Here is a 27,996-nt window from a genome sequence, read left to right on the forward strand (position 1 = left end):
CAGCATAGAATGAAAAGAGAAGAGAACAGCATAGAATGAAAAGAGAAGAGAACAGCATAGAATGAAAAGAGAAGAGAGAACAGCATAGAGGAGAAGAGGACAGTAGAGTGAAAAGAGGAGAAGATGAGAGAAGAGAACAGCATAGAGTGAAAAGAGAAGAGAACAGCATAGAATGAAAAGAGAAGAGAACAGCATAGAATGAAAAGAGAAGAGAACAGCATAGAATGAAAAGAGAAGAGAACAGCATAGAATGAAAAGAGAAGGACAGCATAGAATGAAAAGAGAAGCGAGGAGAGAAGAGAACAGCAGAGTGAAAAGAGGAGAGAACAGCATAGAGTGAAGAGAAGAGAGAACAGCATAGAATGAAAAGAGAAGCGAGGAGAGAAGAGAACAGCATAGAGTGTAAATGGGAGAAGAGAGGAGAGAACAGCAGAGTGAAAAGAGGAGAGAACAGCATAGAGTGAAGAGAAGAGAGAACAGCATAGAATGAAAAGAGGAGACGAGAGGATGAAATTCCAGTGATAAACTCATCCCAGCTGTGTTCTGTCTGCCTCACAGATCATTCAGTCATTTACGAGTTTAATGTGATGATGAAGAATGTCTTTATACCATAACAACATTCACATGGCTGAGAGCGAGAGGGCGAGAGAGAAATAAAGAGAGATTCAGTCGTCACACAACCACTCCTGTCACATTAAAACCCTGGAAGGCTCGATTTAACAGCCTGAGATGGTCTTAAAGGAGTTGTGGTATTGTCCATGACAGGAGGGTGGGGAAAGGGAGTGAGAAAGAAAGAAGAGGGAGAGTGATAGTCTCAGATCTTTGAAAGTACCTCCTTTTTAACAGCTCATGTCATATCAACTCATACCCCAAAATGTTATTGACTCATCCTTGTAGTTGTGGCCAAAGCATAAATTAGAGACAACCCACTCGGTTTGGAAATATTTTGAAGACAATATATATATGACATCCATCAGATCAGTCTGTTTTCACAGTTCTCCTCTTTCTTTTTCCCTTTTCCTGCTCCCTCCATCCTTTTCTCTCATTGGTTGAGTATTATACTGATGTACTGTATCTGGTACTGTACCATATATTGGGAACTTCAGAGGAGTAGTACAAATGTTAGCCTTATTTGGACAAAAACAGAGATTCATCTTCAGATGTGTTTGTCTGAGATCCGTTTGTGTGTGTGGGTCTGTGCCTCAGAACCAACATATTCATGTGTGACACACACACAGTTTCCTGTTATGACATGATAATGTAAATATGGGAACCCACTGATGCTCTGAGTAGCCTCTATTCAGTTCCTGCTTGTCCGCTAGAGCAGTGGTTACTGTTGAAAGTTGCAATAGTAGAATGCACAAGGTGCAACTTCTAAATTGGGTCGTGCATCATCACTTCCTCTTGTCATGTCAGTCATTACACACCTTAGAGCTATTTATATCAATTAGCCCATGTAAGCTAATGTTTTTTTAGCCCATAGATAGTTGTAATTTTTTAGTCACTCAAACATCACATGAATATACATTAGACATGGCCAAATATATAGAATTGCAAGAAAATTTGCTTTAAATCTGCTAAATTGTATTTGCACCTTATGACAAAATATGTAGAATTGCAGAAAATAAACCTGAAAAATTCATTGGGGTGTTCCCCAATGCTGGAAGGGGGGCTCCAAGTGAAACATTTTGGGAACCCCTGCACTGGAAGCCCCCATTAGTGCTGAAAAATCTGTCCATAGAGTAGGGTTAGAAGTCAACCAAGATTTAAGGTCAGTTTAGTATTTCCAACCCCTACTGCTTCAGGTTAGGATTGGTGAAGGGAACTGATCCTAGAACACGTGAAACTCATTTCCCTCTATGCTGAGCACAACTGAAAGCATGTGAACCAATAACAGCACACCAATCAAAGCACTTTATTGCACCGTATAGTATGACATTGAGCCAACGGAAGGCTCTTATAAAAGTGTCCTTTTGATCTTTTCATCATGTGTACAAAACAGTCACACACACCTGTACCGTACAAAACACTATTTACACACAATATATACATACGAACACACACACACCATGCAGTCTCTCTCACCTCTAGTTTCTGGACCAGGTTTAACCCTACCCACCAGACTCATTTCTCTCCAACACACAGTCAGGGGCTGATAATGTCATCACCATTCTCCAGTACAGAATGACAAGCAAATAAATACACGTCATGATATGCATGTTTTTCATACATGGCATCACATTATAGCTTTCTGAGACAAAAGTAGCTGATGAATTAAATAAAAATGAAATGTGTTGTGTTTTTAATGATCAAACTCAAAAGATGAATGTAAACAAAGCATAAGGAGCACTAAAATGTTTTTCACAGAAAAGTTATAACTGATAACATGCATATAAGATGCCATAAGTAATAACTTATGACTAACATATTTAAAATAAATAAATAAACTGTCTCTCTGTTAGAACACTTCACTGTGGGTGTGTCTCTTTGTTAGAACATTTCACTGTGGGTGTGTCTCTTTGTTAGAACACTTCATTGTGGGTGTGTCTCTTTGTTAGAACACTTCATTGTGGGTGTGTCTCTTTGTTAGAACATTTCACTGTGGGTGTGTCTCTTTGTTAGAACACTTCACTGTGGGTGTGTCTCTTTGTTAGAACATTTCACTGTGGGTGTGTCTCTTTGTTAGAACATTTCACTGTGGGTGTGTCTCTTTGTTAGAACACTTCATTGTGGGTGTGTCTCTTTGTTAGAACATTTCACTGTGGGTGTCTCTTTGTTAGAATACTTCACTGTGGGTGTGTCTCTTTGTTAGAACACTTCACTGTGGGTGTGTCTCTTTGTTAGAACACTTCACTGTGGGTGTGTCTCTTTGTTAGAACACTTCACTGTGGGTGTGTCTCTTTGTTAGAACACTTCACTGTGGGTGTGTCTGTTAGAACACTTCACTGTGGGTGAGTCTCTGTTAGAACACTTCACTGTGGGTGAGTCTCTGTTAGAACACTTCACTGTGGGTGTGTGTCTTTGTTAGAACACTTCACTGTGGGTGTGTCTCTGTTAGAACACTTCACTGTGGGTGTGTCTCTGTTAGAACATTTCACCGTGGGTGTGTCTCTGTTAGAACACTTCACTGTGGGTGTGTCTGTTAGAACACTTCACTGTGGGTGTGTCTCTGTTAGAACACTTCACTGTGGGCGTGTCTCTGTTAGAACACTTCACTGTGGGTGTGTATCTGTTAGAACACCTCACTGTGGGTGTGTCTCTGTTAGAACACTTCACTGTGGGTGTGTCTCTGTTAGAACACTTCACTGGGTGTGTCTCTGTTAGAACACTTCACTGTGGGTGTGTCTCTGTTAGAACATTTCACTGTGGGTGTGTCTCTTTTAGAACATTTCACTGTGGGTGTGTCTCAAATAGCACCTGATTCCCTACACGGAGTCCTACTTGTCCTAAGTAGTGTACCTTAAAGGAAACGGGGCCATTTAGAAAGCATTGTGTCTCTGGTCCAGAGCTGGGTTTCATAACTCCTTGCAACTACATTCCCCCCCTGCTACTTACTGGGCTCTCTGCTTAGCAGAATCACATATTACCACAATCATATGCGTACAATGTTTAAACAATGTGGGATAGAAACAATGGTTTACTTCTAACGGATTCACTTGGCATTTAGGAGTCAATGGGTTTTAGGAAACAAATCGAGAATGTGATTCTAATAAGAGGAGTGCACTGCACTGCATTGCGCACACACGCGCGCACACACGCACATACACACATGTACACAGGGTGTGGGTGGAGAGAGCTGTATAACAGGGCTAGTCCTCAGTGTGTTTCAGTTATCTCTCCATATAGATTATGTTTATATACAATATTTATATTTATACACTAATCTGAACCCCCTGTCTTCTTCTGACAATATACTTGAATAACTTTATTTTTAATGTCTATTTCATCAACAAAACAGATATGTTCAGGGATATTTTCTCTCTCTCTCCTAACAACAACTACTAGTGGTCCAGTCAGTCTTCCTGTCTATCGATACACAGTATTCCCTTAAGGTTTTGTACAGTGACTTCCTGTCTATCGATACAGTGTTCCCTTAAGGTTTTGTACAGTGACTTCCTGTCTATCGATACACAGTGTTCCCTTAAGGTTTTGTACAGTGACTTCCTGTCTATCGATACACAGTGTTCCCTTAAGGTTTTGTACAGTGACTTCCTGTCTATCGATACACAGTGTTCCCTTAAGGTTTTGTACAGTGACTTCCTGTCTATCGATACACAGTGTTCCCTTAAGGTTTTGTACAGTGACTTCCTGTCTAGGTGTCAGGTTTAACCTGGGGTGCAGAAACAGCCATACCTCCACCACAGCACAACTAAAGGATCAGACAACTGGCACCACACCATATGACCATGTGCAGATTCAAAAATACAGTACGTCTTGATTTAAAATTAACACTAGCGATTTACAAGCACATATCCATACACACGCATGCTAACACATACATACACACACATCCCCTCACTCAGGTCCACCCCCCCAGGATGGGCGGCTGGGTTACATGTTATAAGCCACGTAGATGGGGTCGAGCTGGTCCTGTAGGAAGCCGTCCCGGAGGTGCATGCGCTGCTTCTCCCCGCGAGAGTTGATGGGGATCACCCCAATGTCCGTTACTACGACGACCCCAACGATGAGGTAATGCTCCTCCAGCACCGCCTTGGTCACCATGGGAACCAGGTCCAGGGCTTCCTGCTCCGAGCCTTCTAGTTCTATTACGACTACCAGCAGGTTAGTCCAGGGAAACACCGCACTGTGGCACACACGTACACACACACGTACACACACACACACACACACACACACACACGCACACACACACACGTAATTTACAACTATAGTGATTATACCTTAATTAAGAATTGAAATAGAAACATCTGTTTTAGGTGTGTATAGCAACGTACCACTCCATGATGTTCTTGTGCGTCCTGATGACGGAGGTCTCTATGTCTATAGGATGATACCTCATCCCCCTCAGCTCCATGGCCTCCTCCAACGCGCCCACAACATACAGAGCATCATGTCTCTCTGGGGAGGAAACAGAGAGAAAGGGTGAGTGTGTTAGTGTGTGTGTGTGTGTGTGTTAGTGTGTGTGTGTTAGTGTGTGTGTGTGTTAGTGTGTGTGTGTGGGTGTGTGTGTGTGTGTGTGTGTGTGTGTGTGTGTGTGTGTGTGTGTGTGTGTGTGTGTGTGTGTGTGTGTGTGTGTGTGTGTGTTAGTGTGTGTGTGTGTGTTAGTGTGTGTGTGTGTGTGTATATACCTCCGCTGGCATCGGTGAGTTCAGTACGTCGTAAGAAGCCCAGGTATCCGGTGCGAGCCCAGACGGTGGACGTGTCTCCGAAGCTGAGTCTGGAGGTGAAGTGATCAGACTGAAGGACCTCCTCTCCATAACCACTGTAATATCCACTGCCATTATGGGCACTGTGCACCCAGATCTAGAGAGGGGGAGAGACAGAGAATTTCATTGAAATCATCTTTGTTGGGGCAACATAAAATTAGGAAACAAGATCATTAAATCAATTAGTGTGTATGTGTGTGTGCTGACCTCTCCTAGGTGGGAGTCTCCCAGCGGTCCCTTGGTCTCTGGGTTGGCGATGATGATGCGGACGCCAGGTAAGATCTGAAACAGTCACCATGGTTACGCTACAATCTCCAGGTCCACATACGGCCCAGTGAACCACAGACAGGAGAGAAGCTGAGTCTAAGAATTCTACAGTGATGAAGCTTAATGATTGTAAATGTTCAAACATGGCTCAGGACCCACCTTTCCTGACTCCATGAGAGGGAGACTGTGAGGAGAACCTCTCTCCACCAACCGCACCCTGAGAGAAAAAAAAACACTGTTATACAAGTTGATTGGTTGATTGATCTGATTGGTTGTTGCTGTGATTGACCGGCAAACATACCTATCATGCCGCAGAGCTCTCATGTCCACGTACACTGTAGTGGGATCCGGTCCAGAGGTTCCCTGTAACCAATCACAGCACAGAGTGACCATGTTATCACACACAAACAAACATGTACAGTACATAAACACACACGTGCGCGTACACACACACACACACGCACACATACACACGTACACACGTACACACACACACACACACACACACACACACACACACACACACACACACACACACACACACACACACACACACACACACACACACACACACACACACACACCACCTGTAGACAGATAGCCAGGTTGACCCTACAGCCGAATGCTGTGCTGACAGATCGGGGGTGCAGGCCCAGGTCTTTAAACAGCTTGGAGAAGGAGTGTGTTAGAGACATCCTGGGTCTCTCCTCTGCTACCACAACACACGCCCTCACACGGGACAGGTCCAGGCCCCGTGCCTGGAGAGGAAGTGGAGGGGTGTGAAGAGAAGGAGAGAGTGGGGTGAAGAGGAGGAGGGATGGGGTGAAGAGGAGGAGAGATGGGGTGAAGAGGAGGTGTGAGGGGTGAAGAGGAAGAGAGAATAAGGTGAAGAGGAGGAGAGAGTGGGGTGAAGAGGAGGAGAGAGTGGGGTGAAGAAGAGGAGAGAGTGGGGTGAAGAGGAGGAGAGAGTGGGGTGAAGAGGAGGAGAGAGTGGGGTGAAGAGGAGGAGAGAGTGGGGTGAAGGGGAGGAGAGAGTGGGGTGAAGAGGAGGAGAGAGTGGGGTGAAGAGGAGGAGAGAGTGGGGTGAAGGGGAAGAGAGAGTGGTGTGAAGAGGAGGAGAGAGTGGGGTGAAGAGGAGGTGTGAGGGGTGAAGAGGAGGAGAGAATGAGGTGAAGTGGAGGAGAGAGTGGGGTGAAGAGGTGAGAGTGGGGTGAAGAGGAGGAGAGAGTGGGGTGAAAAGGAGGAGAGAGTGGGGTGAAGAGGTGAGAGTGGGGTGAAGAGGAGGAGAGAGTGGGGTGAAGAGGAGGAGGGATGGGGTGAAGAGGAGGAGAGATGGGGTGAAGAGGAGGGGAGTGGGGTGAAAGAGGAGGAGTGGGGTGAAGAGGAGGTGTGAGGGGTGAAGAGGTGAGAGTGGGGTGAAGAGGAGGAGAGTGGGGTGAAGAGGTGAGAGTGGGGTGAAGAGGAGGAGAGAGTGGGGTGAAGAGGGAGGAGAGAGTGGGGTGAAGAGGAGGAAAGAGTGTGAAGGGGAGGAGAGAGTGGGGTGAAGGGGAGGAGAGAGTGGGGTGAAGGGGAGGAGAGAGTGGGGTGAAGAGGAGGAGAGAGTGGGGTGAAGAGGAGGAGAGAGTAGGGTGAAGAGGAGGAGAGAGTGGGGTGAAGAGGAGGTGAGAGTGGGGGGTGAAGTGGAGGTGAGAGTGGGGTGAAGAGGAGAGAGAGGAGAGGATGAGAGATGAGGTGAAGAGGAGGAGAGATGGGGTAAAGAGGAGAGGGTGAAGAGGAAGAAAAGAGGAGAGAGTGGGGTGAAGAGGAGGAGAGAGTGGGGTGAAAGGTGAAGAGGAGGAGGAGAGATGGGGTGAAGAGGAGGAGTGGGGTGAAGAGGAGGAGAGAGTGGGGTGAGGAGAGAGTGGGGTGAAGAGGAGGAGAGATGGGGTGAAGATGGGGATGGGGTGAAGAGGAGGAGAGAGTGGGGTGAAGATGGGGTGAAGAGGAGGAGAGATGGGGTGAAGAGGAGGAGAGAGTGGGGTGAAGAGGAGGAGGAGTGGGGTGAAGAGGAGGAGAGATGGGGTGAAGAGGAGGAGAGAGTGGGGTGAAGAGGAGAGAGAGTGGGGTGAAGAGGAGGAGAGATGGGGGTGAAGATGTGGTGGAGGAGAGAGATGGGGTGAAGGAGGAGGAGTGGGGTGAAGAGGAGGGAGATGGGGTGAAGAGGAGGAGAGAGTGGGGTGAAGAGGAGGAGAGAGTGGGGTGAAGAGGAGAGAGATGGGGTGAAGAGGAGGAGAGATGGGGTGAAGAGGAGGAGAGAGTGGGGTGAAGAGGAGGAGAGGGGGGGAAGAGGAGGAGAGAGTGGGGTGAAGAGGAGGAGAGAGTGGGGTGAAGAGGAGGAGAGAGTGGGGTGAAGAGGAGGAGAGAGTGGGGTGAAGAGGAGGAGAGATGGGGTGAAGAGGAGAGAGATGGGGTGAAGAGGAGGAGAGAGTGGGGTGAAGGGGAGGAGAAGTGGGGTGAAGAGGAGTGTGGGGTGAAGAGGAGGAGAGGTGGGGTGAAGAGGAGGAGAGATGGGGTGAAGAGGAGGAGAGATGGGGTGAAGAGGAGGAGAGATGGGGTGAAAAGGAGGAGAGAGTGGGGTGAAGAGGAGGAGAGAGTGGGGTGAAGAGGAGGAGAGAGTGGGGTGAAAAGGAGGAGAGAGTGGGGTGAAGAGGATGAGAGATGAGGTGAAGAGGAGGAGAGATGGGGTGAAGAGGTGAGAGTGGGGTGAAGAGGAGGAGAGAGTGGGGTGAAAAGGAGGAGAGAGTGGGGTGAAGAGGAGGAGAGATGGGGTGAAGAGGAGGAGAGATGGGGTGAAGAGGAGGAGAGAGTGGGGTGAAGAGGAGGAGTGATGGGGTGAAGAGGAGGAGAGATGGGGTGAAGAGAAGTTAACTTTAAATACACAACATTTCCATCCTTACCTCCCTCTCATCCCACCCTCATCCTACTGATGGCTATATAAAGCTGTTGTTTGTTCCTGGATCTGTTCCCTATGTGTTTCTCTCAGTGAGTCAGCTCCTAGTTTCCATGGCAATTTCCATTGGTGAAAGTTAACCTCTTAAAATAAACTCAGTCTGTCGATCAGCAACCAATCAGACAACACCTCAGGCCACAAACACACTGTTTACTGAGTCAATTCAAAGAGCACTTGATTTAGTTCTCTCTGCGTGTGGAATGTGTTTGTTTATGTGTGTGTGTGTGTTTGTGTACCTTCAGTGCCTCTGTCTGCAGGCCCAGTCCTTTAGTGCAGAGCTCCATGACGCTGTAGGAACAGAAGGTGTCTCTGACTCTGAGCTGGCTGACAGCGAGCAGCCACAGCGCTGGGTTAGACTCCAACTCTACTGGAGGGATCAGGATAGACTGGTGGCCACTATACACACTGGAGAGTTAGAAAGCGAAGTCATTTGTTGGACATTGAAACTGTTGTTTAACAGGTGTGTGTGTGTGTGTGTGTGTACCTGCAGAGACACCAGAGGACAAAGCCCAGGCCACAGTAGGGGTCGAGACAGATGGCTACCTCTCTGGAGGGATAGAGTTCACACTGCAGCTTCACCGATCGGCAGAACGCTCCCACCGCATTATGGGACATCTACACACCCACGAAACATGTCAGACACTAGGCATAGCAAGGGATAGAGGTCAGGGATGGAGGTCAGAGGTCAGGGGTTAATGTTACCTGTACTCCAGCCAGCATGCCAGTAGTGGACACACTGAAGTCCAGATAGGCCAGGGCATCAGGGTTACAGGGCTTATATAGAGCTGGAGGCTTCTTCTTTGGCAGGTCATCTGAAAACACAAAATAATATTCAGTTATACACCAGTACAAACAACCAGCTAACAGCCTGACAGATACACTGTATGTGGTCAGAGCTGACCTGTGTCCAGGACGGGAGGCCAGTTCCTGATGTCCACTGTGGCGACCGCCTCCTTCGACCGCAGCAGCTTACAGATGACTGCTGTGGTCATCACACAGGCCGAACGACTGACCTAGAAGGACAGAGAGATGGATGAAGGGACAGAGAGATGATGAAGGGACAGAGAGATGATGAAGGGACAGAGAGATGATGAAGGGATAGAGAGATGGATGAAGGGACAGAGAGATGGAAGAGAGATGATGAAGGGACAGAGAGATGATGAAAGGACAGAGAGATGATGAAGGGACAGAGAGATGATGAAGGGACAGAGAGATGGATGAAGGGACAGAGAGATGATGAAGGGACAGTAGGATGGGAGAGATGATGAAGGGACAGAGAGATGGATAAAGGGACAGAGACATGATGAAGGGACAGAGATGATGAAGGGACAAAGAGATGATGAAGGGAAAGAGATGATGAAGGGACAGAGAGATGGTGAAGGGACAGAGAGATGGATGAAGGGACAGAGAGATGGGTGAAGGGACAGAGAGATGATGAAGGGACAGAGATGATGAAGGGACAGAGAGATCGATAAAGGGACAGAGAGATGGATGAAGGGACAGAGAGATGATGAAGGGACAGAGAGATGATGAAGGGACAGAGAGATGATGAAGGGACAGAGAGATGATGAAAGGACAGAGAGATGGGTGAAGGGACAGAGATGATGAAGGGACAGAGAGATGATGAAGGGACAGAGAGATGATGAAGGGACAGAGAGATGATGAAGGGACAGAGAGATGGATAAAGGGACAGAGACATGATGAAGGGACAGAGAGATGATGAAGGGACAGAGAGATGGATGAAGGGACAGAGAGATGATGAAGGGACAGAGAGATGATGAAGGGACAGAGAGATGGATAAAAGGACAGAGACATTATGAAGGGACAGAGATGATGAAGGGACAGACAGATAGATGAAGGGACAGAGAGATGATGAAGGGACAGAGAGATGATGAAGGGACAGAGAGATGATGAAGGGACAGAGAGATGATGAAGGGACAGAGAGATGATGAAGGGACAGAGAGATGATGAAGGGACAGAGAGATGATGAAGGGACAGAGAGATGATGAAGGGACAGAGAGATGGATAAAGGGACAGAGACATGATGAAGGGACAGAGAGATGATGAAGGGACAGAGAGATGATGAAGGGACAGAGAGATCGATAAAGGGACAGAGAGATGATGAAGGGACAGAGAGATGGATAAAGGGACAGAGAGATGATGAAGGGACAGAGAGATGATGAAGGGACAGAGAGATGGATAAAGGGACAGAGACATGATGAAGGGACAGAGACATGATGAAGGGACAGAGAGATGATGAAGGGACAGAGACATAATGAAGGGACAGAGAGATGATGAAGGGACAGAGAGATGATGAAGGGACAGAGAGATGGATAAAGGGACAGAGACATGATGAAGGGACAGAGACATGATGAAGGGACAGAGAGATGATGAAGGGACAGAGATGATGAAGGGACAGAGACATGATGAAGGGACAGAGAGATGATGAAGGGACAGAGACATGATGAAGGGACAGAGAGATAATGAAGGGACAGAGAGATGATGAAGGGACAGAGAGATGATGAAGGGACAGAGAGATGGATGAAGGGACAGAGAGATGATGAAGGGACAGAGAGATAGAATGCTACTGCATCTTTATCTTCTACCCCCTCTCAACCAGTTGACCGGGCAGTATTGTCCCCTAGTTGACCTCAGTGTTTGACCTCTCACCTCTACGATCATCTTGACTGTGGGCAGTGTGGTTGAGATGTTCTGTGGGTGGGGCGGTCTGACAGTGATAGGAACACAGCCAGCGTAAAGGCAACCGTAGAATGCTGCGATCAAGTCTATACCTGTAACACACAAAGGAGTGAGGAGTGTATTTACGGGTACATGCTAACTGAGTGTGTGTGTTTGTGTGTGTGTGTGTGTGTGTATGTGTGTTTGTTTGTGTGTGTGGGGGTACAGGCTAACTGAGTGTGTGTGTATGTGGGGGTACAGGCTAACTGAGTGTGTGTGTTTGTGTGTGTGTGTGTGTGTATGTGTGTTTGTTTGTGTATGTGGGGGTACATGCTAACTGAGTGTGTGTGTTTGTGTGTGTGTGTGTGTATGTGTGTTTGTTTGTGTATGTGTGGGTACAGGCTAACTGAGTGTGTGTGTATGTGGGGGTACAGGCTAACTGAGTGTGTGTGTGCGTGTGTGGGGTACATGCTAACTGAGTATGTGTGTGTGTGTGTGTGGGGGTACAGGCTAACTGAGTGTGTGTGTGTGTGCGTGTGTGGGGGTTCATGCTAACTGAGTGTGTGTGTGTGTGTGTGTGTGTGTGTGTGTGTGTGTGTGTGTGTGTGTGTGTGTGTGTGTGTGTGTGTGTGTGTGTATGTGGGGGTACAGGCTAACTGAGTGTGTGTGTGTGTATGTGGGGGTACATGCTAACTGAGTGTGTGTGTGTGTATGTGAGGGTACAGGCTAACTGAGTGTGTGTGTATGTGGGGGTACAGGCTAACTGAGTGTGTGTGTGTGTGTGTGCATGTGTGGGGGTTCATGCTAACTGAGTGTGTGTGTGTGTGTGTGTGTGTGTGTGTGTGTGTGTGTGTGTGTGTGTGTGTGTGTGGGGGGGTACAGGCTAACTGAGTGTGTGTGTGTGTATGTGGGGGTACATGCTAACTGAGTGTGTGTGTGTGTATGTGAGGGTACAGGCTAACTGAGTGTGTGTGTATGTGGGGGTACAGGCTAACTGAGTGTGTGTGTGTGTGTATGTGGGGGTACAGGCTAACTGAGTGTGTGTGTATGTGGGGCTACAGGCTAACTGAGTGTGTGTGTGTGTGTGTGTGTGTGTGTGTGTAACTGTGTGTGTGTGTGTGTGTGTGTGTGTGTGTGGGGGGGTACATGCTAACTGAGTGTGTGTGAGTATGTGGGGGTACAGGCTAACTGAGTGTGTGTGTATGTGGGGGTACAGGCTAACTGAGTGTGTGTGTGTGTGTGGGGGGGGTACATGCTAAGTGAGTGTGTGTTACCTGGTGGGTAGACCAGTGCTATGTGGTCTCCCTCCTGTAGTCCTCCTCTCTCCAGCAGCAGGGCAGCAACTCTCTCCGCCCTCTTATGGAGCTGAAGACAGGTCAGAGAACTAGACACCAGCCCCTAGAGGGAGAGAGAGATAGAGAGAGCAATCATAACAGAATCCTTCGAAAATGATCATGTGTGTGTGTGTGTGTGTGTGTATGTGTGTGTGTGTGTATGTGTGTGTGTGTGTGTGTGTGTGTGTGTGTGTGTGTGTGTGTGTGTGTGTGTGTGTGTGTGTGTGTGTGTGTGTGTGTGTGTGTGTGTGTGTGTGTGTGTGCGTGTGTGAGTGAGTGAGTGATGTATGTTACCCGGGAGCTGAGCAGTGTGTAGAGGATGTGGTCAGGCGTCGTCTGAGATCTCCATTGCAGCACCTCTGACAGGAACAGGAACTACAGGACACACGACAGGATATGATATCACAGGCACTAACATAATAAAAATCCATCTCATCCATATTTCTGTGGCAATGGAATGACGTGTCACCTGGTCGTTGTCATCAGTCTGTCCCAGGTCTCTACCGCTGGCCATAGCGATCCTCTTCCCAGACACCAGATTCCCCACCATCACAGAGGCAGGACCGATCTCTACAACAAACACATACACACAGACACAAACAAGGTAAAGACGTGTCCAAAACGTTATTTGAATTAACAGTGACATTTACAACAAGAAGGTTGAGGGATATAATAGATAACAATGTTCTTCATTGTTCACTAAATCAGCTCTGCTAAACACATGCTGTCTCTCCCTAGCTGTCTCTAGATCCCTCTCACTCTCTCTGTCTCTCCCTAGCTGTCTCTGGATCCCTCTCACTCTCTCTGTCTCTCTCTAGCTGTCTCTAGATCCCTCTCACTCTCTCTGTCTCTCCCTAGCTGTCTCTAGATCCCTCTCACTCTCTCTGTCTCTCTCTAGCTGTCTCTAGATCCCTCTCACTCTCTCTGTCTCTCTCTAGCTGTCTCTAGATCCCTCTCACTCTCTCTGTCTCTCCCTAGCTGTCTCTAGATCCCTCTCACTCTCTCTGTCTCTCTCTAGCTGTCTCTAGATCCCTCTCACTCTCTCTGTCTCTCTCTAGCTGTCTCTAGATCCCTCTCACTCTCTCTGTCTCTCTCTAGCTGTCTCTAGATCCCTCTCACTCTCTCTGTCTCTCTCTAGCTGTCTCTAGATCCCTCTCACTCTCTCTGTCTCTCTCTAGCTGTCTCTAGATCCCTCTCACTCTCTCTGTCTCTCCCTAGCTGTCTCTGGATCCCTCTCACTCTCTCTGTCTCTCTCTAGCTGTCTCTAGATCCCTCTCACTCTCTCTGTCTCTCCCTAGCTGTCTCTAGATCCCTCTCACTCTCTCTGTCTCTCTCTAGCTGTCTCTAGATCCCTCTCACTCTCTCTGTCTCTGCCTAGCTGTCTCTAGATCCCTCTCACTCTCCCTGCCTCTCTCTAGCTGTCTCTAGATCCCTCTCACTCTCTCTGTCTCTCCCTAGCTGTCTCTAGATCCCTCTCACTCTCCCTGTCTCTCTCTAGCTGTCTCTAGATCCCTCTCACTCTCTCTGTCTCTCTCTAGCTGTCTCCAGATCCCTCCCACTCTCTCTGTCTCTCTCTAGCTGTCTCCAGATCCCTCCCACTCTCTCTGTCTCTCTCTAGCTGTCTCTAGATCCCTCTCACTCTCTCTGTCTCTCTCTAGCTGTCTCCAGATCCCTCCCACTCTCTCTGTCTCTCTCAAGCTGTCTCTAGATCCCTCTCTCTCTGTCTCTCTCTAGCTCTGTCTCTAGATCCCTCTCACTCTCTCTGTCTCCCTCAAGCTCCGTCTCTAGATCCCTCTCTCTCCCTCTCTGTCTCTCTCTAGCTCTGTCTCTAGATCCCTCCACTCTCTCTGTCTCTCTCTAGCTGTCTCTAGATCCCTATCACTCTCTCTAGCTCTGTCTCTAGGTCCCTCTCACTCTTTCTGTCTCTCTCCAGCTGTCTCTAGATCCCTCTCACTCTCTCTGTCTCTCTCTAGCTCCGTCTCTAGGTCCCTCTCACTCTCTCTGTCTCTCTCTAGCTCCGTCTCTAGGTCCCTCTCACTCTAGGTCTGTCCCTCTCTCTGTCTCTCGTCTCCGTCTCTAGATCCCTCTCACTCTCTCTGTCTCTCTCTAGCTCCGTCTCTAGGTCCTCTCTCTGTCTCCCTCTAGCTCCGTTTCTAGATCCCTCTCACTCTCTCTGTCTCTCTCTAGCTCCAGTCTCTCGATCACTCTCACTCTCGCTGTCTCCCTCAAGCTCTGTCTCTAGGTCCCTCTCTCTGTCTCCCTCTAGCTCTGTCTCTAGGACCCTCTCTCTGTCTCCCTCGAGCTCCGTCTCTAGGTCCCTCTCTCTGTCTCCCTCTAGCTCCGTCTCTAGGTCCCTCTCACTCTCTCTAGCGACGTCTCTAGGTCCCCCTCTCTCTGTCTCTAGATCCCTCTCACTCTCTCTGTCTCTCTCTAGCTGTCTCTAGATCCCTCTCACTCTCACTGTCTCTCTCTAGCTGTCTCTAGATCCCTCCCACTCTCTCTGTTTCTCTCTAGCTGTCTCCAGATCCCTCCCACTCTCTCTGTCTCTCTCAAGCTGTCTCTAGATCCCTCTCTCTCTGTCTCTCTCTAGCTCTGTCTCTAGATCCCTCCCACTCTCTCTGTCTCCCTCAAGCTCCATCTCTAGATCCCTCTCACTCTCTCTGTCTCTCTCTAGCTGTCTCCAGATCCCTCCCACTCTCTCTGTCTCTCTCAAGCTGTCTCTAGATCCCTCTCTCTCTGTCTCTCTCTAGCTCTGTCTCTAGATCCCTCTCACTCTCTCTGTCTCCCTCAAGCTCCGTCTCTAGATCCCTCTCACTCTCTCTGTCTCTCTCTAGCTCCGTCTCTAGATCCCTCTCTCTGTCTCTGTCTCTCTCTAGCTCCGTCTCTAGATCCCTCTCACTCTCTCTGTCTCTCTCTAGCTCCGTCTCTAGATCCCTATCACTCTCTCTAGCTCTGTCTCTAGGTCCCTCTCACTCTTTCTGTCTCTCTCTAGCTCCGTCTCTAGGTCCCTCTCACTCTCTGTCTCTCTCTAGCTCCGTCTCTAGGTCCCTCTCACTCTCTCTGTCCCTCTCTATCTCCGTCTCTAGATCCCTCTCACTCTCTCTGTCTCTCTCTAGCTCCGTCTCTAGGTCCCTCTCTCTGTCTCCCTCTAGCTCCGTTTCTAGATCCCTCTCACTCTCTCTGTCTCTCTCTAGCTCCAGTCTCTCGATCACTCTCACTCTCGCTGTCTCCCTCAAGCTCTGTCTCTAGGTCCCTCTCTCTGTCTCCCTCTAGCTCTGTCTCTAGGACCCTCTCTCTGTCTCCCTCGAGCTCCGTCTCTAGGTCCCTCTCTCTGTCTCCCTCTAGCTCCGTCTCTAGGTCCCTCTCACTCTCTCTAGCGACGTCTCTAGGTCCCCCTCTCTCTGTCTCTAGATCCCTCTCACTCTCTCTGTCTCTCTCTAGCTGTCTCTAGATCCCTCTCACTCTCACTGTCTCTCTCTAGCTGGCTCTAGATCCCTCCCACTCTCTCTGTTTCTCTCTAGCTCCGTCTCTAGGTCCCTCTCACTGTCTCTGTCTCTCTCTTGCTGTCTCTAGATCCCTCTCACTCTCTCAGTCTCTCTCTAGCTCCGTCTCTAGATCCCTCTCACTCTCTCTGTCTCTCTCTAGCTGTCTTTAGATCCCTCTCACTCTCACTGTCTCTCTCTAGCTGTCTCTAGATCCCTCCCACTCTCTCTGTTTCTCTCTAGCTCCGTCTCTAGGTCCCTCTCACTGTCTGTCTCTCTCTAGCTGTCTCTAGATCCCTCTTACTCTCTCTCTGTCTCTCTCTAGCTGTCGTCTAGATCCCTCCCACTCTCTCTGTTTCTCTCTAGCTCCGTCTCTAGGTCCCTCTCACTGTCTGTCTCTCTCTAGCTGTCTCTAGATCCCTCTTACTCTCTCTCTGTCTCTCTCTAGCTCCGTCTCTAGGTCCCTCTCACTCTCACTGTCTCTCTCTAGCTCCGTCTCTAGATCCCTCCCACTCTCTCTGTTTCTCTCTAGCTCCGTCTCTAGATCCCTCTCGCTCTCTCTGTCTCTCTCTAGCTGTCTCTAGATCCCTACCACTCTCTCTGTTTCTCTCTAGCTCCGTCTCTAGGTCCCTCTCACTTTCTCTGTCTCTCTCTAGCTCCGTCTCTAGGTCCCTCTCACTCTCTCTGTCTCTCTCCAGATCCCTCTCACTCTCTCTGTCTCTCTCTAGCTCCATCTCTAGGTCCCTCTCACTCTCTGTCTCTCTCTAGCTGTCTCTAAATCCCTCTCACTCTCTCTCTGTCTCTCTCTAGCTCCGTCTCTAGGTCCCTCTCACTCTCTGTCTCTCTCTAGCTGTCTCTAGATCCCTCTCACTCTCTCTCTGTCTCTCTCTAGCTCCGTCTCTAGGTCCCTCTCACTCTCTCTGTCTCTCTCTAGCTGTCTCTAGATCCCTCTCACTCTCTCTGTCTCTAGGTCCCTCTCACTCTCTCTGTCTCTCTCCAGATCCCTCTCACTCTCTCTGTCTCTCTCTAGCTCCGTCTCTAGGTCCCTCTCACTCTCTGTCTCTCTCTAGCTGTCTCTAAATCCCTCTCACTCTCTCTCTGTCTCTCTCTAGCTCCGTCTCTAGGTCCCTCTCACTCTCTGTCTCTCTCTAGCTGTCTCTAGATCCCTCTCACTCTCTCTGTCTCTCTCTAGCTCCGTCTCTAGGTCCCTCTCACTCTCTCTGTCTCTCTCTAGCTCCGTCTCTAGGTCCCTCTCACTCTCTCTGTCTCTCTCTATCTCCGTCTCTAGATCCCTCTCACTCTCTCTGTCTCTCTCTAGCTCCGTCTCTAGGTCCCTCTCACTCTCTCTGTCTCTCTCTCCTCTCAGATCCCTCTCACTCTCTCTGTCTCTCTCTAGCTCCGTCTCTAGGTCCCTCTCACTCTCTGTCTCTCTCTAGCTGTCTCTAAATCCCTCTCACTCTCTCTCTGTCTCTCTCTAGCTCCGTCTCTAGGTCCCTCTCACTCTCTCTGTCTCTCTCTAGCTGTCTCTAGATCCCTCTCACTCTCTCTAGCTCCGTCTCTAGGTCCCTCTCACTCTCTCTGTCTCCCTCTAGCTCCGTCTCTAGGTCCCTCTCTCTGTCTCCCTCTAGCTCCGTCTCCAGATCCCTCTCACTCTCTGTCTCTCTCTAGCTCCGTCTCTAGATCCCTCTCACTCTCTCTGTCTCTCTCTAGCTCCGTCTCTAGGTCCCTCTCTCTTTCTCCCTCTTGCTCCGTCTCTAGGTCCCTCTCACTCTCTGTCTCTCTCTAGCTCCATCTCTAGATCCCTCTCACTCTCTCTCTGTCTCTCTCTAGCTCCGTCTCTAGGTCCCTCTCACTCTCTCTGTCTCTCTCTAGCTGTCTCTAGATCCCTCTCACTCTCTCTGTCTCTCTCTCGCTCCGTCTCTCGATCCCTCTCACTCTCTCTGTCTCCCTCTAGCTCCGTCTCGAGGTCCCTCTCTCTGTTTCCCTCTAGCTCCGTCTCCAGATCCCTCCCACTCTCTCTCACTCTCTCTGTCTCTCTCTAGATCCCTCTCACTCTCTCTGTCTCTCTCTAGCTCCTTCTCTAGGTCCCTCTCACTCTCTGTCTCTCTCTAGCTGTCTCTAGATCCCTCTCACTCTCTCTCTGTCTCTCTCTAGCTCCGTCTCTAGGTCCCTCTCACTCTCTCTGTCTCTCTCTGGCTGTCTCTAGATCCCTCACTCTCTCTGTCTCTCTCTAGCTCCGTCTCTAGGTCCCTCTCACTCTCTCTGTCTCCCTCTAGCTCCGTCTCTAGGTCCCTCTCTCTGTCTCCCTCTAGCTCCGTCTCTAGGTCCCTTTCTCTGTCTCCCTCTAGCTCCGTCTCTAGGTCCCCCTCTCTCTCTGTCTCTAGATCCCTCTCACTGTCTCTGTCTCTCTCTAGCTTTCTCTAGGTCCCTCTCACTATCTCTGTCTCTCTCTAGTTGTCTCTAGATCCCTCTCACTCTCTCTGTCTCTCTCTAGCTCCGTCTCTAGGTCCCTCTCACTATCTCTGTCTCTCTCTAGTTGTCTCTAGATCCCTCTCACTCTCTCAGTCTCTCTCTAGCTCCGTCTCTAGGTCCCTCTCACTGTCTCTGTCTCTCTCTAGCTCCGTCTCTAGGTCCCTCTCACTCTCTCTGTCTCTCTCTAGCTCCGTCTCTAGGTCCCTCTCACTCTCTCCGTCTCTCTCTAGCTCCGTCTCTAGGTCCCTCTCACTCTCTCTGTCTCTCTCTAGCTCCGTCTCTAGGTCCCTCTCACTCTCTCTGTCTCTATTTTTCTCTGTCTGTCTCACCTGGTTGTTTCTGTCGTGGTTTGGGCAGGTTGGTAACACAGGTGTGAGGACACATGAGCACGTTACAGGGGTGCAGCCCCCCCTCCAGGTACAGCTGTTTGGTCTCAGACAGGTGTATACCCCCCAGGGGGGTCTTAGGGAGGGTGTTGGCTGGAACTAACCCCAGGCAGAACACACCCACACCATGGATACTGTCTATCGCCTGTCAATCACACACACACAGAGGAGGAGTCAAGAGATCATGAACAAATAAAAATCTGCTGTCAGTTCAAAAGTAGTGTAAAAAAACTGATGAGTGCAACATTTTTACAGGTCTGTGTTCTGGTTGCATTATGGTCGTACTGTGGTCTTGAGGTAGTTTTACCTGCATTATGGTCGTACTGTGGTCTTGAGGTAGTTTTACCTGCATTATGGTCGTACTGTGGTCTTGAGGTAGTTTTACCTGCATTATGGTCGTACTGTGGTCGTGTTGAGGTGGTGTTACATGCATTATGGTCGTACTGTGGTCGTGTTGAGGTAGTGTTACCTGCATTATGGTCGTACTGTGGTCATGTTGAGGTAGTTTTACCTGCATTATGGTCGTACTGTGGTCGTGTTGAGGTAGTGTTACCTACATTATGGTCGTGTTGAGGTAGTGTTACCTACATTATGGTCGTGTTGAGGAAGTGTTACCTACATTATGGTTGTGTTGAGGTGGTGTTACCTACATTATGGTCGTACTGTGGTCGTGTTGAGGTGGTGTTACCTACACTATGGTCGTGTTGAGGTGGTGTTACCTACATTATGGTCTCTAGATACTGTGGTCGTGTTGAGGTGGTGTTACGTCTCTAGATTATGGTCGTGTTGAGGTGGTGTTACCTAGATCCATTATGGTCACTGTGGTCGTGTTGAGGTAGTGTTATCCCTCTACATTATGGTCATGTTGAGGTGGTGTTACTACCTACATTATGGTTGTACTGTGGTCATGTTGAGGTAGTGTTACCTACATTATGGTCGTGTTGAGGTGGTGTTACCTGCATTATGGTCATGTTGAGGGAGTGTTACCTACATTATGGTCATGTTGAGGGAGTGTTACCTACATTATGGTCGTGTTGAGGTAGTGTTACCTACATTATGGTCATGTTGAGGGAGTGTTACCTACATTATGGTCGTGTTGAGGTGGTGTTACCTGCATTATGGTCATGTTGAGGGAGTGTTACCTACATTATGGTCATGTTGAGGGAGTGTTACCTACATTATGGTCGTGTTGAGGTAGTGTTACCTGCATTATGGTCATGTTGAGGGAGTGTTACCTACACATTATGGTCGTGTTGAGGTGGTGTTACCTGCATTATGGTCATGTTGAGGGAGTGTTACCTACATTATGGTCATGTTGAGGAGTGTTACCTACATTATGGTCGTGTTGAGGGAGTGTTACCTACATTATGGTTGTACTGTGGTCGTCTGAGGTGGTGTTACCTACATTATGTTCGTGTCTGAGGTGGTGTTACCTACATTATGTTCGTGTTGAGGTAGTGTTACCTGCATTATGGTCGTGTTGAGGTAGTGTTACCTACATTATGGTCGTGTTGAGGTGGTGTTACCTGCATTATGGTCATGTTGAGGGAGTGTTACCTACATTATGGTCATGTTGAGGGTCCCCTCTCTGTTACCTACATTATGGTCATGTTGAGGGAGTGTTACCTACATTATGGTCGTGTTGAGGTGGTGTTACCTGCATTATGGTCGTTGAGGTAGTGTTACCTGCATTATGGTCGTCTGAGGTAGTGTTACCTGCATTATGGTCGTGTTGAGGTAGTGTAACCTATATTATGGTCATGTTGAGGTAGTGTCGTACTGTAGTCCGGTTGAGGTATTGTTACCTACATTATGGTCGTGTTGAGGCAGTGTTACCTACAGTATGGTCGTACTTTGTTTGTCCCTTGAGGTGGTGTTACCTACATTATGGTCTCTACTCTCTCTGTGTTTGTGTTGAGGTGGTGTTACCTGCATTATGGTCTGTCTCTGAGGTAGTGTTAACTGCATTATGGTCGTGTCTGAGGTGGTGTTAACTGCATTATGGTCGTGTTGAGGTAGTGTTAACTGCATTATGGTCGTGTTGAGGTAGTGTTACCTGCATTATGGTCGTAGGTTGAGGTAGTGTTACCTACATTATGGTCGTGTTGAGGTAGTGTTACCTACATTATGGTCGTGTTGAGGTAGTGTAACCTATATTATGGTCATGTTGAGGTAGTGTCGTACTGTAGTCCGGTTGAGGTATTGTTACCTACAGTATGGTTGTGTTGAGGTGGTGTTACCTACAGTATGGTCGTACTGTGTTTGTGTTGAGGTGGTGGTACCTACATTATGGTCGTACTGTGTTTGTGTTGAGGTGGTGTTACCTACAGTATGGTCGTACTGTGTTTGTGTTGAGGTGGTGTTACCTACATTATGGTCGTACTGTGTTTGTGTTGAGGTGGTGTTACCTACATTATGGTCGTACTGTGTTTGTGTTGAGGTGGTGTTACCTACATTATGGTCGTACTGTGTTTGTGTTGCAGTGGTGTTACCTACATTATGGTCGTACTGTGTTTGTGTTGAGGTGGTGTTACCTACAGTATGGTTGTACTGTGTTTGTGTTGAGGTGGTGTTACCTACATTATGGTCGTACTGTGGTCGTGTTGCAGTGGTGTTACCTACATTATGGTCGTCTGTGGTCGTGTTGCAGTGGTGTTACCTACATTATGGTCTAGATCCCTACTGTGGTCGTGTTGAGGTGGTGTTACCTACATTATGGTCGTACTGTGTTTGTGTTGCAGTGGTGTTACCTACATTATGGTCGTACTGTGGTCGTGTTGCAGTGGTGTTACCTACAGTATGGTCGTACTGTGTTTGTGTTGCAGTGGTGTTACCTACATTATGGTCGTACTGTGGTCGGTCCCTCTCACTTTCTCTGTTGCAGTGGTGTTACTCTACATTATGGTCTCACTCACTGTGGTCGTGTTGCAGTGGTGTTACCTACATTATGGTCGTACTGTGTTTGTGTTGCAGTGGTGTTACCTACATTATGGTCGTACTGTGGTCGTGTTGCAGTGGTGTTACCTACAGTATGGTCGTACTGTGTTTGTGTTGCAGTGGTGTTACTCTACATTATGGTCTCTAGCTGTGGTCGTGTTGCAGTGGTGTTACCTACATTATGGTCGTCTCTGTGGTCGTGTTGCAGTGGTGTTACCTACATTATGGTCGTACTGTGTTTGTGTTGCAGTGGTGTTACCTACATTATGGTCGTACTGTGGTCGTGTTGCAGTGCTGTTACCTACAGTATGGTCCCTCTCTGTGTTTGTGTTGCAGTGGTGTTACCTACAGCTCCTTCTCTGTCCCTCTCACTCTCTGTCTCTTATGGTCTCTACTGTGGTCGTGTTGCAGTGGTGTTACCTACATTATGGTCGTACTGTGGTCGTGTTGCAGTGCTGTTACCTACATTATGGTCGTGTCTGTGGTCGTGTTGCAGTGGTGTTACCTACATTATGGTCGTACTGTGGTCGTGTTGCAGTGGTGTTACCTACATTATGGTCGTACTGTGTTTGTGTTGCAGTGGTGTTACCTACATTATGGTCGTACTGTGGTCGTGTTGCAGTGCTGTTACCTACAGTATGGTCGTACTGTGTTTGTGTTGCAGTGGTGTTACCTACATTATGGTCGTGGTTTGTGGTCGTGAGGTTGCAGTGGTGTTACCTACATTATGGTCGTACTGTGGTCGTGTTGAGGTAGTGTTACCTACATTATGGTCGTGTTGAGGTAGTGTTACCTACATTATGGTCGTGATGAGGTAGTGTTACGTACATTATGGTCATGTTGAGGAAGTGTTACCTACATTATGGTTGTGTTGAGGTGGTGTTACCTACATTATGGTCGTACTGTGGTCGTGTTGAGGTGGTGTTACCTACACTATGGTCGTGTTGAGGTGGTGTTACCTACATTATGGTCGTACTGTGGTCGTGTTGAGGTGGTGTTACGTACATTATGGTCGTGTTGAGGTGGTGTTACCTACATTATGGTCGTACTGTGGTCGTGTTGAGGTAGTGTTACCTACATTATGGTCATGTTGAGGTGGTGTTACTACCTACATTATGGTTGTACTGTGGTCATGTTGAGGTAGTGTTACCTACATTATGGTCGTGTTGAGGTGGTGTTACCTACATTATGGTCGTGTTGAGGTAGTGTTACCTACATTATGGTCATGTTGAGGGAGTGTTACCTACATTATGGTCGTGTTGAGGTAGTGTTACCTGCATTATGGTCATGTTGAGGGAGTGTTACCTACATTATGGTCGTGTTGAGGTGGTGTTACCTGCATTATGGTCATGTTGAGGAGTGTTACCTACATTATGGTCATGTTGAGGGAGTGTTACCTACATTATGGTCGTGTTGAGGTAGTGTTACCTACATTATGGTCATGTTGAGGGAGTGTTACCTACATTATGGTCGTGTTGAGGTAGTGTTACCTACATTATGGTCATGTTGAGGGAGTGTTACCTACATTATGGTCATGTTGAGGGAGTGTTACCTACATTATGGTCATGTTGAGGGAGTGTTACCTACATTATGGTCGTGTTGAGGTGGTGTTACCTACATTATGTTCGTGTTGAGGTGGTGTTACCTACATTATGTTCGTGTTGAGGTAGTGTTACCTGCATTATGGTCGTGTTGAGGTAGTGTTACCTACATTATGGTCGTGTTGAGGTAGTGTTACCTACATTATGGTCGTGTTGAGGGAGTGTTACCTACATTATGGTCGTGTTGAGGTAGTGTTACCTACATTATGGTCATGTTGAGGGAGTGTTACCTACATTATGGTCGTGTTGAGGTGGTGTTACCTACATTATGTTCGTGTTGAGGTAGTGTTACCTGCATTATGGTCGTGTTGAGGTAGTGTTACCTGCATTATGGTCGTGTTGAGGTAGTGTAACCTATATTATGGTCATGTTGAGGTAGTGTCGTACTGTAGTCCGGTTGAGGTATTGTTACCTACATTATGGTCGTGTTGAGGCAGTGTTACCTACAGTATGGTCGTACTTTGTTTGTGTTGAGGTGGTGTTACCTACATTATGGTCGTACTGTGTTTGTGTTGAGGTGGTGTTAACTGCATTATGGTCGTGTTGAGGTAGTGTTAACTGCATTATGGTCGTGTTGAGGTAGTGTTAACTGCATTATGGTCGTGTTGAGGTAGTGTTACCTGCATTATGGTCGTGTTGAGGTAGTGTTACCTACATTATGGTCGTGTTGAGGTAGTGTTACCTACATTATGTTCGTGTTGAGGTAGTGTTACCTGCATTATGGTCGTGTTGAGGTAGTGTAACCTATATTATGGTCATGTTGAGGTAGTGTCGTACTGTAGTCCGGTTGAGGTATTGTTACCTACAGTATGGTTGTGTTGAGGTGGTGTTACCTACAGTATGGTCGTACTGTGTTTGTGTTGAGGTGGTGTTACCTACATTATGGTCGTACTGTGTTTGTGTTGAGGTGGTGGTACCTACATTATGGTCGTACTGTGGTCGTGTTGAGGTGGTGTTACCTACATTATGGTCGTACTGTGTTTGTGTTGCAGTGGTGTTACCTACATTATGGGTACTGTGTTTGTGTTGAGGTGGTGTTACCTACATTATGGTCGTGTTACTGTGTTTGTGTTGCAGTGGTGTTACCTACATTATGGTCGTACTGTGTTTGTGTTGAGGTGGTGTTACCTACAGTATGGTCGTACTGTGTTTGTGTTGAGGTGGTGTTACCTACATTATGGTCGTACTGTGGTCGTGTTGCAGTGGTGTTACCTACATTATGGTCGTACTGTGGTAGTGTTGCAGTGGTGTTACCTACATTATGGTCGTACTGTGGTTTGTGTTGAGGTGGTGTTACCTACATTATGGTCGTACTGTGTTTGTGTTGCAGTGGTGTTACCTACATTATGGTCGTACTGTGGTCGTGTTGCAGTGGTGTTACCTACAGTATGGTCGTACTGTGTTTGTGTTGCAGTGGTGTTACCTACATTATGGTCGTACTGTGGTCGTGTTGCAGTGGTGTTACCTACATTATGGTCGTTGAGTGTTGCAGTGGTGTTACCTACATTATGGTCGTACTGTGTTTGTGTTGAGTGGTGTTACCTACATTATGGTCGTACTGTGGTCGTGTTGCAGTGGTGTTACCTACAGTATGGTCGTACTGTGTTTGTGTTGCAGTGGTGTTACCTACATTATGGTCGTACTGTGGTCGTGTTGCAGTGGTGTTACCTACATTATGGTCGTTACCTACTGTGGTCTGTGTTTGTGTTGCAGTGGTGTTACCTACATTATGGTCATTACTGTGTTTGTGTTGCAGTGGTGTTACCTACATTATGGTGTACTGTGGTACTGTGTTTGTGTTGACTGTGGTCGTGTTGCAGTGGTGTTACCTACATTATGGTCGTACTGTGTTTGTGTTGCAGTGGTGTTACCTACATTATGGTCGTACTGTGGTCGTGTTGCAGTGGTGTTACCTACATTATGGTCGTACTGTGGTCGTGTTGCAGTGGTGTTACCTACATTATGGTCGTACTGTGGTCGTGTTGCAGTGGTGTTACCTACATTATGGTCGTACTGTGGTTGTGTTGCAGTGGTGTTACCTACATTATGGTCGTACTGTGGTCGTGTTGCAGTGGTGTTACCTACATTATGGTCGTACTGTGTTTGTGTTGCAGTGGTGTTACCTACATTATGGTCGTACTGTGTTTGTGTTGCAGTGGTGTTACCTACATTATGGTCGTACTGTGGTCGTGTTGCAGTGGTGTTACCTACATTATGGTCGTACTGTGGTCGTGTTGCAGTGGTGTTACCTACATTATGGTCGTACTGTGTTTGTGTTGCAGTGGTGTTACCTACATTATGGTCGTACTGTGGTCGTGTTGCAGTGGTGTTACCTACATTATGGTCGTACTGTGTTTGTGTTGCAGTGGTGTTACCTACATTATGGTCGTACTGTGGTCGTGTTGCAGTGGTGTTACCTACATTATGGTCGTACTGTGGTCGTGTTGCAGTGGTGTTACCTACATTATGGTCGTACTGTGGTCGTGTTGCAGTGCTGTTACCTGCAGCACGCGGCTCATCCACTGAAAGCTGTCCTCCTCAGTAGAGTCTGGTCTCTGCTCTGCTACCACCACGATACGCTCATCACGCAGCACGGTCACACTGAACACTGCTATCCTGGAGCCACGTACAGACAGAAGGTTAGAGTTAGATGGTTATTAAGGTACTGTATATGTACTGCTACCGTTTACATGCAGAGTACAGAGGAGAATACTATTCCCTATGTAGGCCACTACTTTTGACCAGAACATGTGGCCCGGTTGCATACCTCCCCCTGTAGACAAATTTCATTGGCTCCACGGCCAGTGCGGTGGCTACGATGTCATCAGCGTTATGTCTGCGCCCGCTGACCATGATGAGGCCGTCCATCTTTCCGGAGATAAACACCAGACCGCCTGGACCCACAAAGCCCAGCAGCCCCGTACGCACAAACGCATACTCACTGACCAGGCCTCCACCTGAGGCTACAGGGAACACCTACACACACACACACGTATCATACACAAACATTACACACACATATTATAAACAAACACCCACACGTTATACACATATTGTACATGTACTCATACATTATACACACATACTATATGTATTTTACACGCACGCACGCATGCACACGCACACACGTCTCCTTACCTCAAAGGTGTTCTTGGTCATGCCTGTCAATCCATAGTAAGAGGTTCCCGTGGCGACAGAACACACACACAGCTCCCCGATCTCATCTGTCTTACACAGGAGAGGCACACCCTCTGGCTTCACCACACACACTACGGCTGGGGACAGAACACACACATTAAACCTCACATTCACCCCTCACAAAACTGGAGCTGAAGAAGAGAGCAGGCTTAACACACACACACAGGTATGTACATGTACACGCACACAAAGGTGCAAGCGCACACACACAGACCCCTACCTCCAGGCATAACAGTGCCCACATCCTGCACAGTGAGGACTGACAGGCGTTCCTCGGTGTCGACGCGGACCACACACACACACAGACCCCTACCTCCAGGCATAACAGTGCCCACATCCTGCACAGTGAGGACTGACAGGCGTTCCTCGGTGTCAACGCGGACCACACACACACACAGACCCCTACCTCCAGGCATAACAGTGCCCACATCCTGCACAGTGAGGACTGACAGGCGTTCCTCGGTGTCAACGCGGACCACACACACACACAGACCCCTACCTCCAGGCATAACAGTGCCCACATCCTGCACAGTGAGGACTGACAGGCGTTCCTCGGGACCCCTACCTCCAGGCATGACAGTGCCCACATCCTGCACAGTGAGGACTGACAGGCGTTCCTCGGTGTCACGCGGACCACACACACACACAGACCCCTACCTCCAGGCATAACTGACAGTGGCGTTCCTCCTCGGACCACACACACACACACAGACCCCTACCTCCAGGCATAACAGTGCCCACATCCTGCACAGTGAGGACTGACAGGCGTTCCTCGGTGTCGACGCGGACCACACACACACAAAGACCCCTACCTCCAGGCATAACAGTGCCCACATCCTGCACAGTGAGGACTGACAGGCGTTCCTCGGTGTCGACGCGGACCACACACACACAAAGACCCCTACCTCCAGGCATGACAGTGCCCAAATCCTGCACAGTGAGGACTGACAAGCGTTCCTCCGTGTCGACGCGGACCACACACACACACACAGACCCCTACCTCCAGGCATAACAGTGCCCACATCCTGCACAGTGAGGACTGACAAGCGTTCCTCCGTGTCGACGCGGACCACACTGTAACTCAGACCCTGCATGGAGAGAACCCCTCGGCCTGGTGGCTGGCTACTGTCCTCCACTGGCCTGGATCAGAGAGAAACAGAGACAAGGAGAGAAAGGAAGAGCTATATCACACTATAACACATCTAAGCTAGTGCCCCCTCAGCCACTTCACCTAGTGAGAATACTTTTCCAAACCAACAAAATC

At 48.4% G+C, this 27,996-nt stretch overlaps 1 protein-coding gene across 4 annotated transcripts in view; it reads right to left on the bottom strand.

Annotated features, from left to right (window-relative positions):
- Positions 1-1,899: 1,899 nt before the first annotated feature.
- LOC118361181 (disco-interacting protein 2 homolog C-like) overlaps positions 1,900-27,996 on the bottom strand; it is a 39,971-nt gene continuing 13,874 nt past the window's right edge. For all 4 annotated transcript variants that reach the window (XM_052483659.1, XM_052483657.1, XM_052483658.1 and 1 more), the window contains exons 18-37: positions 27,733-27,872; positions 26,673-26,809; positions 26,302-26,510; positions 26,036-26,150; positions 18,940-19,141; positions 13,126-13,226; positions 12,951-13,031; positions 12,597-12,720; positions 11,314-11,435; positions 9,545-9,656; positions 9,346-9,455; positions 9,128-9,258; positions 8,880-9,048; positions 6,242-6,412; positions 5,956-6,017; positions 5,814-5,871; positions 5,595-5,669; positions 5,310-5,484; positions 4,956-5,079; positions 1,900-4,804 (exon numbers count right to left, since the gene is read on the bottom strand). In XM_052483659.1, the coding sequence (XP_052339619.1) occupies positions 4,552-4,804; positions 4,956-5,079; positions 5,310-5,484; positions 5,595-5,669; positions 5,814-5,871; positions 5,956-6,017; positions 6,242-6,412; positions 8,880-9,048; positions 9,128-9,258; positions 9,346-9,455; positions 9,545-9,656; positions 11,314-11,435; positions 12,597-12,720; positions 12,951-13,031; positions 13,126-13,226; positions 18,940-19,141; positions 26,036-26,150; positions 26,302-26,510; positions 26,673-26,809; positions 27,733-27,872 (2,671 nt within the window). In that variant the 3' untranslated portion in view covers positions 1,900-4,551. The remainder of the gene's footprint in view (positions 4,805-4,955; positions 5,080-5,309; positions 5,485-5,594; positions 5,670-5,813; positions 5,872-5,955; positions 6,018-6,241; positions 6,413-8,879; positions 9,049-9,127; positions 9,259-9,345; positions 9,456-9,544; positions 9,657-11,313; positions 11,436-12,596; positions 12,721-12,950; positions 13,032-13,125; positions 13,227-18,939; positions 19,142-26,035; positions 26,151-26,301; positions 26,511-26,672; positions 26,810-27,732; positions 27,873-27,996) is intronic.

The sequence above is a fragment of the Oncorhynchus keta genome, chromosome 28, assembly GCF_023373465.1.
Source record: "Oncorhynchus keta strain PuntledgeMale-10-30-2019 chromosome 28, Oket_V2, whole genome shotgun sequence".
NCBI classification, from domain to species: domain Eukaryota; kingdom Metazoa; phylum Chordata; class Actinopteri; order Salmoniformes; family Salmonidae; genus Oncorhynchus; species Oncorhynchus keta.